At 44.4% G+C, this 12,930-nt stretch overlaps 2 protein-coding genes and 1 non-coding gene across 3 annotated transcripts; 1 reads left to right on the forward strand and 2 right to left on the reverse strand.

The window, feature by feature from the left end:
* Nucleotides 1-2,934: 2,934 nt before the first annotated feature.
* GLRX5 (glutaredoxin 5) lies at nucleotides 2,935-10,327 on the reverse strand (the record flags this gene model as incomplete). The annotated part of the gene is made up of 2 exons (XM_039712915.1): nucleotides 2,935-4,319; nucleotides 10,039-10,327. Coding segments are annotated over 2 exons (468 nt in total), but the record flags the coding sequence as incomplete, so codon positions are not given.
* On the reverse strand, nucleotides 10,324-12,625 carry LOC120503741 (translation initiation factor IF-2-like). The gene is made up of 2 exons (XM_039712574.1): nucleotides 10,726-12,625; nucleotides 10,324-10,638 (listed from the first exon to the last, which is right to left on the reverse strand). The coding sequence occupies exons 1-2, from the start codon at nucleotides 11,159-11,161 to the stop codon at nucleotides 10,328-10,330; spliced, it is 747 nt and encodes a 248-aa protein (XP_039568508.1). The 5' UTR covers nucleotides 11,162-12,625; the 3' UTR covers nucleotides 10,324-10,327.
* Nucleotides 12,626-12,659: 34 nt separating this feature from the next.
* LOC120503917 lies at nucleotides 12,660-12,930 on the forward strand. The gene has a single exon (XR_005627891.1).

The raw sequence follows: 12,930 nt of genomic DNA on the forward strand, positions 1-12,930 counted from the left end.
TCAGGAGAGATTTTCTTTGCTACAATTCTTCGATTTCTTGTTCTCAAGCTTTGTTGTTTTCCATGCACTTTGTTAGTATTGACAGACTCCCAGAAAACTCCTGCCAAAGATTTCTAGACTACTTTTTAAAGAGAACCAGAGAACTCAGTGAGAAGATGAAAATAAGCCTACACGTCAGACCCAAAATAAAGACACTTAAGTATTTCAGGGCATTTAGATGGTATAAAGTTATTTCTTCAGAGCAGACAAGCAATGAAGAATAATGACCATGTCCAAACATTTGGTAGCGAAATTAAGGCAAGTCATTAGGGTTGAGAAATGCACTTGCTGTGTAACCTGCTAATATGCCCTGAGCTGTTAACAGCTGTTTTCTCAGAAAAACAACTTTTGTGGTAATTGATTTTAACGCTCCCAACACAAAATTAGCAGCACAATAGCAAGTGTTTGCAACTTGCTTCCTTCTGCTCCTAACCAGGACCAGTTCAAGAAGAGCATAGAAAGTTATACCCTGCTTTGGTGAAGGTTTAAGACAGTAGATCAGCTTTGGAATATGAACAATCTCCTTTCCTTAAACCAAAGCACCTTGTTTCATATCAAAGAGGTGTGAAGTGCTAGCAAATAGAAAAGATTGTCTTAATGTACGATCTGATGGATAAGTTGGTCCACACAGGACAGCCTTTTAACACAGCAGCAACACCAAGGGCATCCTCAGAATAAAATGTAAATAGTTACAGTAATGGTTCCCAGTTTGGCAGACACTCATACTGCAACCCTGTAACAGAATAACAATCCCACATAAGTTTACATGCATTCACAAGTATCTCACTGTAAGCTCTCAGCAGGTCAATCCAACCAAGATGGATCCAGCAGCATCTCACCAGAGGAGCAGGCAGCCAGAATTCCTGCCTGCCACAACACACAAGAACACAAAGAGCAGGAATGGGACTGGCAACTCCACACACCCAACCTTGATCCATAGAAGTCCTGCAGGTGGCAATGCTCCTGCACAGCCCTGCCACCTGCCCTATCCTTACCACAGCAGACCCAGCTCAAGACCAGGCAGTTTTGCCTCTCTCTTCATCAAAGATGGCAATGGCAGGTCCCCATTTTTGCTCTTGGCTCTCCTCAGCAACTTCAGCTGGCCTGCTCAAGGCATGCTCTTGACCACTGTTACCTCTTCAGTCTGCACTCCATGGCAGAGGAATCCAGGATGAGCAAGCAGCTGCAGCAGCTTCCCCATCCCCTCCCTTACCTCCTGTGGCAAGCTGCTCCTCCTGGGGAGAAAAAAGTCACCCTTTCTTCCACAGAACCTGCCACATCCTCCTGACCAAGCATTCCTCATGGATCCTTCCAGCTGGCACCAGGTCCCCAGTTTGAGCTCAGCACACTCACTGGTAATCACCCCATACTCAGGTATTGGCAGTTGCATTGTCCCACTGCCTAAAAGCATGAGAAAAGCAGGTGCAAATCTCTCCTCAAGAGAAGCATGGGTTTTTTTCCTCAAAAAAATCAGTTTCTCTGTAGCATCCCTTTGAGACTGAAAGCACATGTGCCCTTTTGCCTCTAGTTTGAGGGACAGCAAAGGACGATGAGCAGAGTGCACAATACTGCCCATCTTCTAAAATGATCCCCTAGAACTAGTTTCTTGGGGAAAACACTATCAACAACAAAATAGAGCTCTTTGTGAGCATCTGAAGTTTACAATTTAAGAAGATGCTAATTATTTTTATTGCAGCTGGTTTAACATGATCATTTTTATAAATGTAGAACAACTGCTCATGCACACACTGGCTGGAAATGTACAGTTTGTACAGGAATGTAGGCACAAGTCCCAATTTAATTCCCCACTGTGGCTTTGTCACACACACTTCATGGAATCTCTCTTGCTGTAACTAACTCAAGAACATGTTCCAGTCACGCAGAGATTGATATAAACACTACAATGTACATTATGCAAAGGTTTAATCAAGTAATTAAAATCTGAAGAGGGGAAGAAAGTAGAGAAAGTAGAAAAACTTTCATGGTTTTTAAAAGCAGGAACTCATGCTGGGAGAAAAAATTTGCTGCATAGAGAATAAAGACTACCTAACAATGCTGAAGTTCCCTTTATGTTAAATTGCTGGCAGATATTACTGAAAAATATTCAGCTTGTGCAGAAAACTAGAGAGCTCTGAAACAGCAAATTTGGGGGAGTCTTTTGTTAATAGATTTATTTAGTAGTCAGACTAAGAGTTAACTATTGAAGCAGAAAATAATTAAATTTTCTTCATTACCTTTTTGTTTACTGGGTACATTCACTTAAATAGGTCAACGCAAATACCCAAAGACTTTTGAAATTTACTTCTTTTTTAAAACATTGTTTTACATTCAGAATGGCAAAACCTACTTGTGATTAGCCAAAAGTTCATTTAAGCTAAGTTCAAATGCTCAGAACAAACCTTCATCGATACCTTAAGCTTTGCATGATGAGATGTGGCACATGAACAGAAAAAATCCTGCACTCACACCTCTGTGCCTTACAGCCACGAGTGACTGCCCTGGGTGGAACCTCCTCCTACACAGTGGCCACACAGAGACCTCCACAGACCTGCTGTTGCACCAAGTGAGTGCACACAACACACACACCCTGACTGCATTACAACTGTACAGTGAGCTTACTGTTATCAGTTTGGCAAATCCTGTGCAAAATGTTCTAGTATAGTTTCTCCACTGCTTGCTCAAGTGGGCAGGAGAGATTTAGAACCAGAACTTGCATCAAATCTCTCCTGTCTACAGGTTCCAGTCCTGTTCTTGTCTTTCACTGACCATTTATAATTTCTTCTTTCTCCAGAACACATTTGATATCCCATGCAGAGGAAAACATCTTAGGCTTCAAATCAAAAGTAGTATCAGTTTCATTAGACATTTAAAATAATGAGCAACTACTGCAGACAATCAACATAAAACACAGTTTATTTCCAACCATTTGCCTAATTCACATGCAGACTGGTTTATATTAATTACACTGCATTTAAAAATAGCTTGGTTAGCTTTTAATCTTAGCAGTATTGCTAGAGCTGAAGCTACACTGGTTAATATAATTTGTTTTAATTTAGAGAAATGTGGTTAGGTAGGTACTGAACACTTCAGAGACTTTCCACAAAAAAATATTGATCCATTAAGTAACCTTTCTGCTGCACTCACCTTACCCACATGAACATTTAATCTGTAAATCCCATGTTTGAAGACTATGTTCTCCTGAGCACATCAGTCAGGAGAAAACACTTGGAAACACAACAAATATAAAAAATATAACAAGCAAATAATACGAGATTACAGTAATAACTGAAGTATTCTCCTGTACTATTTCAAGCTAGAATACTGAAGCCTTAAATAATTCCCACATTTTACCACTGACACAGAACTCCCATACGCAAAGTATATAAGCATGGGGAAAAGCTGTTTTGCAAGAGGTAGAAAAGGTTTTATAAAATATTTAGGCACAATTCTTAGCAGTTTTAAAAGCCATCAGAAAGTTACAAAGTAATAATGACCACTATACATGTATTTGTACAAGTTCTGTTTATTTTTACCCTTTGGAATAAAAGTATATATCATGCACTCTCATATAATCTTTTTTCTCCTATATTGTTGGAAAACTGTTTTTCTCCTATATTGTATGTGATTACACAGGTTTTACAGGCTCTCAGGAAATCTTATCACCAGAAGTTAAACAGAAAAACAGATGCACTATTACTTAATGCTTTTTCAAGAGAAGCAAGGGAATGCAAATGCTGTTTGTATAGGTTCATGTATCAAAGAACAGAGAATCACACATGTAAAACCCATAAAAATATTATTAGTTCTTTTGGTTTACTCCCACCTCAATGAAGAAGAGTGCTTTTAGAAGTGAACTTTTTTAAAACACAAATTTTCACAAACATTTGCTTTACAGTGCAGTGGTTATACTCAAATTTTCACAATACCCATAAATCAAAATACCAAGATCACTACATTTACCATGAACTAAGAGACATTCACTTGGTGTCAGTTCAAACAGATGCTTTCCTTGACCTAAAGTATGTAAGGCTTTATGGGCAAAAAGTTCTTATCAAAGATTTGCTTTATTCCTGTCATAGCATTTTTTTCTTTTTGCTCATTTTACTTTTTCTCTTGGTCTTTTTCTGCATCCAGAAGCGCTGAACGGATTCCGAGTTTCTTCAGCTCTTCTACAAGATCTCCATTCTGATGCATCTGGAGGAGTATATCACAGCCACCAACAAATTCACCATTGAGGTACACTTGTGGGATGGTAGGCCAGTTGGAGTAGTTTTTTATTCCTGAATAAGAAAAAAAAAAAGATTAGAGGTTTCCCCCCTCTCCTAACAGAATGGTGTTTTAAAAGGAATGCATTGCTTCTACCTGACTCTACCACTGACATTCCAATTTCTTTCCCATAAAGGCAAAAGATATCTACGTAACAAGAGTACTATCAGAAAAAAAACTGTGCTAAAGTTGAGTTTGTTTTTCACCCCAACTCAAAGATGTGGGTTGAAAGATATGGGGTCAGCTCCTATACTGACTTCAAGCAGGAACTGGAAAAACACTACATCTCTTTTTACTCCCAACAAGAAAACGTGACTCTTTCAATCAATTACAGAAATGAGAAGTATTGAAAAATATTGAGAACTGTTTACTTTCTTTTATATTTCCCAGAGAGACTTTACAATCTTTTATACTCTTACTGAACTCACACAGTTACACTTATTCCTGCAATTTCAACTGCAAGATACATTTGCCCCTGTAGAGGCCTTATGAATTTCAAATTGCTTTATCTTTCAATGCCAGACCTTACAGCACATGGGAGGGGCACAAAGGCTGGAGTCTTTTAAAAAGTGCTCATTTAACAAAATACAGCTCAAGTCACAATTATGAAGTACAGAATTAAAGTTTAAAATTATACTTTACAGAAGGTAAATGTAAGACCACCCAAAAAACACAAATTGATCAGCTGATACACACTGAAACCAGCTTGCACTTAGACATCACTAGAAATTACACAAGAATCTTTGTCTCTAATTTGCCACTTTTTAAATGACCCTTCACACAAAGCCATTATTTCTGCAGCAGAGGAAACAGCTAAAATCTACTGCTGCCTATTTTTATAACACAACCACAAGCATTTGATTAGATGACAAGTTTTGAATTCAACATTTTTATGCATTTTCAACATGCAGTGCCTGGAATTTTTCCAACAAAGGCATGAAAGCCCATACAGCAAACTTAAGCCTACAGAGGCACCTTTTCAGAACACCAGAGCCCACTCACCCTGGAAGTCAACTTCCACCAACTTAGACCTGAGTAGCTGATAGCATAAGATAACTTGTTTTCCCCTAAGAAAACATTTTAGTCTCTAGAGACTAAAAAGCCAAAATCCAAAATACTCAAGCTAAGAAAATAAACATGTAAGGAAATTATGCTTGCTTTATTGGAACTTAAACCACTTTTTTTAATAAATATGTATAAGTAGAAAAATATACAGTGGGATTGTTACTTTAATGTATAGAAGATGCAATATAGCTAATAATTCCTCTTAGAAAAATACAACATGCTTAAAAAATCCACTAAAATAATAGTAACATAGAAAAAAAAGATTGTTGTGACTAAGTGTTCTTAACCACTACATACGTCAGCTAAGAGACTTTATTCTGACTCCAGATTTTGTGCATGGACAACCAATGTTTCATAAGTCCAAAATAGGAACTTTAGCATATAAATCAAGGCCATAGGGAACCCATAACCATCTAACCTCCATCATCACCACTTGTAGTTTCTTCCTTAGATTGCAGAACTTTTAAGCTTTGATGTCAACTTCCACTTAGCAATACTTTTCTTAAATGCTCTTTGGCCTTTGAGTACCCCAAACTGTTTAAACTGCCCTAAATATCTTTTAACCCATCAAAGTTTTAATGAAAAACTGTGTTCCATGATTCAGACATGCCTAAGGATGAGCCTGGTCAAAGAGCCACTGCAGATATGAAATAGGTTCTATTTTTCCTAAGATACTGCAATGCTAAACACAAGTTGAGGACCAAGGGTTCAGCATAGTAAACCTACTGCTAACGAGCATTCCAAGGTAATATTTACACCAATAATTCTTTCACAGAAATATTTTCTTCAAGGACCCAACTGCACACACATAGAAGCACTGATAGTACTCTCAAGGACCTGTCCAGCTTCAGATAAAAATAAGAATACCATGAAGCCCATTTGATCTGTGGCTGCATTTCACATGCTACACAAGCTCTTTAAATGCCTCAGTGCTGGGACTCTCCCAGGTCACAAAGTGAGCCCTCCCTCCCCTGGGCCCCAAGCCTCACCCCAGGGCAGCAGCTACTGACACTGCTGCACAGCAAGTTAGCCCAGGCCGTGCTTGCTGCACTTGGGGTGCACGTCTGTGATGATTCTTTTGGACATCCCAAGGGATCTCCATCCCCCTCTCTGCAGACTGGCTCCTTGCTGTACTTCCGAAGCTGCAGCTCCTGCTCTGGACCACTGTTTACTCAGGAAAAACACACTCCACATATCAGGGGTTCAGTCTGACAGCTCTGGTAACACATTTAATGTAACTGTGAAAGCAGGACTGGTCCAAAGAGCTACTGAAACGGGTACCCAGCTCCAGTCAGCAATTCTCAGCCTCTCTTGGCAGCATTAGCACTAATGAGAGATGGGCCATGTCAAAGAACTAAAACAAGCAACACTCATTCCTACCATACTTGCTCCAGAAAAACAACATGTTTTCATGGATATCACAGAATCATTAAGGCTGGAAAAGATCTCTAAGATCACCAAATCCAACTGTTAACTCAGCACCATCATTTACGAGTAAACCATACCCCGAGGTGTCATATCCACATGCCTTTAAACACTTCCAGGGATGGAAATTCCAGCACTTCCCTGTGCAGCCTATTCCAAAGCCTGAGTACCAGTAGCACAAGCTTGACTAAGGGAAGGCTAGCCAAGGGTGGGAGAAAGGATCAAGAACACCTGCTGGCAGCAGATAATGTAGAGACAGCAATGAAAATAATCTGAGGGTGAAATACCCCAACAGTTTAAACACCCATTTTCTAGTATGTAATCCCAAGTTTCTCTGCCTGTGTTAGACTGGAACCAGTCTAACACTGTCCATCAGCTGAGAGCCAACTTAGAGAAACCTGAATTGCCATGGAGACCAAGTAGACTAGCTTTGCTCAGGAAGGATTTGTGTCAGGGAAGTGTATCTTCAGCTCAAGTTCAGATAGAGCACATGAAGTACCAATAACTTTAGTTTCACAGATCTGAGTTTTAAGGTAAAGAGGCAAGCAGGGGAGTTGTTCTAGCTTTACAGCTTGCCGTATTTTAGCACAGTGTATTTTTCACCAATTGAACCATAACTAGCTAAAAATAAGGTGCTTCAATAGATACAGGCAAGAAACCAACAAGCAATCCAGACGCCTGAATTACCCTTTCTCCAACAGCCTGCCCCTACTACAAATGTATAAGCACACATCCATTCAAACACTGAAGTTAGGTCCAGGTGAACATAAAGCTGGTGGCCAGCTCTCATACAGTGATCTCCGTGCAGAAAAGTCTTTTGTTGATGTACTTGATACTTCCACAGCTAAAGGTTCCACACCCCCTCCCATGCGTGCAGAGCAGATTAGGTTCACAGAGACAGCCCAGGAAAGGCTCACATGCTGCATATCTAAATGTTTGGCACTCGAGGCCAGATTCTGGCCTTCAGGCAGTCACTGCTGAAATACACTTGGCAACTTACACAACTACAACTTTGAGCAGCCCTGTCCTCTCCTCTGTCAGAGGCTGCCACCCACAGAAGCAGGCACATCCTGGCTTTTTAGGGTGCAGTAGGTAATACAGTTGAAGCAGTACAAGAATTCTGCTGTGGCTGTGTCATTCTCCAGCTCTTCAAAGCTCTGTTCTTCGTGCTGGCTGTGGCACTCAGCTCACTGTACAAACTGCTGCTCCAACTTGCAGGCCCAGTGATCCAGTTAATAAAATGAGCTGCCCTCTGCACAGCTGGACAGGTGCCAAAGCCGGTGCATGGAAAGGACCAGAACAACTCCTTAAAGCACCTGAGAACCAGCAGGATATTGTGCAAGGGTACACTCCGTAACTGCATTCTGTGTAGCTTAGACACTGGAGGGCTTGATCAAGACACTAATTTCAGTTTAAAGCTCTGGTAGCCAGGAGGGCAATAACCTCTCTCATTGCCTAGCACAAGCCCGAGTTCATGTGGAGGAAAAATTTAAGTTACACAGATAGAAAATACTCTCTATTCACATGGTCAAGTGCTCAGGGACTATAACTTATAAAGGCACTGCCCATTCAGAGGCTCACAAAAGCCCCCTCAACCAAAAGTGAAATGTTGATATTTGATTTCAGGGTTTTGTTTCCTCCTTTTTGGTTTATGAATTGTGGGAAGAGGTAAGAGTTTGTACTAGCAAACTGTACAATTAACAAATTCAGATATGTAAACAAAGTTTAGAAAATTACCATGATTTGTTCACTTGCAAAGGCGGAGGAAGATACTTGAACAAAATCAACCTTCATTAACAAAAGGTGTCATTACACAGAAATTCCAGTATCTAAGCTTTTATACTATACAGCTATTATAGCTGTGAATTGAAAAGCAAACAAGGACTAGAAAAATCAGTCTTTTAGCTAAGAGCTAACAAAAAACTGAGTTAGTCAGATGACACCAAATACAAAGGAGAACAAAGTCACCTGATACATGCCAGCACATGGCTTTACAGCACATTTCAGTGTATTATGGGCAAGAACTGTTAATGCCACATGACTAATTACTATGTACTTGCAGGTATTATTTTGTTTTAAAACCTTCTCTAATAACCACATAAAACCTCAACCATCAGCTATGCTCATTGAAGAGGAAAATATGAAAAGCATTACCAGAACAGAATACTAGCTTTCCACAACTGGCAAAAAAAAACCTTATACAGAATAGCTACTACCACTTGCACAGTAACGGTGAAACTATTACTAAGTATTTCTCATGCAAAAGATTAGCATAAATTTGTACATTATCAAGAGAATCCCAGCAGGCAGTACCAGCTGTGAATCAAGTAGTGCAAGTTCAAACCATACGTGAAATTTCACCATACTCTTCACGGGGAAGACAAAACCTGATAATGAAGCATTTCAGGGGTCTTTAATTCGGCTCTCTATCTGTGACCAGGCAAGGCAGCGAGGCACAAAGAGCCCGGTCTCCAATCATCACCCTGCACACACAACTGTGCTCTGCTGATAACTGAGACCTCTGGAACACTACAAGGGCCACAAAAACCAAACCAGGGCCTTTGGGCAGCAACCTCAATGACACATCTCTGCGATACACTTGCAGTCCTACTAACACCCAAAGAGAATCACAGAATTAATTAGGTTAGAAAAGACCTCTGAGATCATCGAGTGCAACCCACGACTGAACATGGCACTATGTGCCAAGTCCAATCTTTCCTTAAACACCTCCAGGGACGGTGACTCCAACACCTCCCTGGGCAGCCCATCCCAATGCCTGATCACCCCTTCTGTGAAGAAATTCCTACTAGTATCCAACCTAAAGCTCCTCTGGCACAACTTACAACTGTCCTGTTGTCCTGCCGCTTGTTGCCTGGGAGAAGAGGCCGATCCCACCCGGCTACAGGTTCGTGCAGTTGTGGAGAGCAGTGAGGCCGCCGGTGCCTCCCGGTTAAACACCCCACACTGCCCCCGCCGCTCCTCACAGCTCCAGGCCCTTCCCCAGCTCCGCTGCCCTTCTCCCCACATCGAGCCTCGTTAAAAAACAACAGACCCCACCCAGCCCACCCAACAGAGCCAGAAGCGGCAAGTTACAGCTGGCACAAGCGCCGCTCCCACGGCGCCCAAGCTCGGGGCGCTAAGCCGGCCCGCCGCTCCCGAGGGCCTCCCGCACGGGCACCGGCCCGGCTCTGCGCCCCGCCAGGCCCCGGGCAGGCGGCTCCCGGCCGTGACCCGGCCGCTGACCTTGGCGGAGCTCGGGGTCCTGCAGCACGTCGTGCGCGCGGTAATCCTCCACGCCGTGCAGCCGCAGGATCTGCACCACGGCGTTGCTGAAGCCGCAGAGCGGCTGCGCCGGGCTGCCCTTCATGAACACCACCACCGGGTGCTCCCGCACCAGCCGCTCCACCCGCACCGCCGCGCTCATCGCCCCGCCGCCGGCAGCGCCGCACCGCGCCCGCACCGCCCGCCCATTGGCACACGGCGCGACGGGCCGCCGGGGAGCTTCCTCCGCATAGGCGCAGGCAGCCGCCAATCAACACTTACAGCCAATAGCGCTGAGATACAGCGAGACTTGTCCCGCCCAGCAACCCAGCTGTGGCTCCGCTTTCCTAGTGGAGGAAACAGAGCGGCTGCGGCTGCATTGGGAGAGAGACCTGTCAATCCAACGTAGATCGATTATTCCCGCCCCTCCCCGGACGCGATTGGTCAGACTGCCCCGGGGCGGGGCTTTGCTGGGATGTTCGGGGGGCGAGCGGCGGGAGGCTCCTTCCGTTTCCGGGTAGCGGCCGGTCCGCCCACCGGGGCCCTGCGCCAGGGCCGGCATGGACGGGCCGCGCTTCCCTTCCCCGGGATGGAGAGGCCGCGCTTTCCTTCCCGGCACGGACGGGCCGCGCTTCCCTTCCCCGGGATGGACGGGCCTCGCTTCCCTTCCCCGGGATGGACGGGCCGCGCTTCCCCTCCCGCGCCCCCCGTCGGCTCCGCGGGGAGCGCCAGCAGCACGGCAGGGAGGCGTTGCTGGGCGGCCGCTGCTGTGCTCAGCCCCCTCCCGCGGGCCCTCGCAGCCCCCCGGGCGGGGTCTGGGTTTATCCCAGGCGGAGGTGGGGCTCCCTCGGGCCGGGCTGTGTGAGGGTGAAGGCAGATCCCTGCAGAAGGGGCTGATGGCTGTGCGGGGGAAGCGGCGGGGCTGAAGCGTGCCGGGTGCGCCGGTGGCAGCGGGGAGGCGGCTCTCGGGCGAGCAGCGCCGTTCAGTCGGCGCCTCTGTCCCCGCAGGCGGCGGAGGCTGTGTGTGGGCAGCCGGCAAACTGCTGCATGGGTCTGTCTCCTTCCTCGCTATGGCTGTGTCGGGGACCGATTTGACTGCGTTCATTTGCCCGGGTCTGGTTGATTTTTGATGGGATAAAGCGGGCGGTTTGTCCCTGAGAAAGTAGCGGTGCTTTTCGGGCTTGGTGCTGATGGAGACCCGAGTAGTTTTGTAGGGCTTGGCCTTTTCTCCCGAGCGCCTGGCAGGGGTGGCAGCGGGATGGGAAAATGGGAACAAGATTGGGCTGGCTGCCTGCGGAAAGGATGGTTCAGTCGGGGCTGGAGCCAGGGCAGAACTGCCTGGTGTTAGCCAGAGAGAGCTGGGCTTGGAACGTGTGCTGCAGGCGGCCGCCCGTGCAGCCAGCTTTGCTCGCGCTCCTGGGCAGATGCCGTGTGCTTTCCAAGAACTTGGCGCAGAGCGAGGCGGCCTCCTGAAGCAGCAGGGCCTGTCCTGTAAGTAGAAGAAAATGTTGATGAGTTTTCCTCTGTACTAAAATACAGTCGCTCACAAATAACAAGTCACAGTGTGTTTTGAGTACTAATTTATATTGCAGCTGCAGCATCTGGACTTTTGGTATATTAATGACCATTTGTCATATTTATATTTGCAAGGAAAAGAACTTTTACCATCCAGTTCTGTTCTTGTGAGAGCTTTGCAGACCAGCTTCTTTTCAGCATTCAGAAGAGTGCTTGCCTAATTCTTGTTTTTTGTGGAATCCAGCTGATGCTTGAGTGACAACTCTGTTTTAATTTTTTGAACCCACCCTCAGGATCACTTCTGTTGCCTTTTATTTAAATTTATTAAGAACATATTCCAAAGGGCATTGTTGCAAACATGCCCTTTGTCATCCCATGTGAATGGGTTATGAATAAGTACAGTGTTGCTGCAGTATTTAAAAGCAGATGTGTTTATGAGGAAATACTTTCCATGTTTCATCTGAAGGCGAAGTTTGTATCTTGTATTGCTGATGAGCACCATGTATTTTGTGAGTTTGGTGAGTTGCTGAAAGCAAAACATCACAAGCCAGGCTCAGCCATGGTGATCAAGAGGAGTGTTTGCTTTTTGTGGTTAATATGTTTTGATTAACATGGTGAGAGTTGTGAAGTATGAAAAAAAAATGTTCTGTTTGTGCTAGATGGAGCTGCAGTAATTTATGCAGAGCAAAAGTATGTTGTCCTATTTGTTGGACTGTTTGAATATACAAAGATTTTTTACACGAAGTGTTAAATTTAACATCCCAAGGGGTCTCTTTTGTCATTTTAATGAAGTATAAAGACTCCTGCTACTTCTAGATCTTGGGGAGTCAAAATGGAATTAAATAAAAATTGATTGACAAGAAAGATAACTTTTTTATTGTTAAAGGCTACTAAGTGTTTTCTTTCAATGAAATACTGGGCTACGAACAGAATAGTGTGGTACTTGCCTTCCTGAATTTTGTCCTACCTATTCCTACAAAGGGGTGGTTCATTAGAAATAAGTAACATAAAGACATCAGACTCGAGCGTAACACACCCTAGTGAGCATATATTCTTTCAGCAGTGGTGTCACCAGAGCTGTATTTAATCCTCTGTGGTCTAAGAGGTGCCCTGGGCTGGTGGTACCCTGGGCACACCAGGCCTGCAGGGAGAGCAGCAGCGAGGAAGCCGAGGCGTGGCTGCCAGAGCCCAGCAGCAGCAGGTGCTATATTCCTCCCACAGCTGCCACTCTGTTGCCACGGAGGTAATGACTTCTCCCGTGTCATTATTGATCTGTCAACAGTAAGAGCAATTTTGCAGTCTGATATTGTTTAGCAAATAGAGTAAAGTTTGCTGAACACTGAAAAAACTGCTATAAAA

Source organism: Passer montanus, unplaced genomic scaffold (genome assembly GCF_014805655.1).
Source record: "Passer montanus isolate IOZ18808 unplaced genomic scaffold, ASM1480565v1 scaffold27, whole genome shotgun sequence".
NCBI lineage: Eukaryota > Metazoa > Chordata > Aves > Passeriformes > Passeridae > Passer > Passer montanus.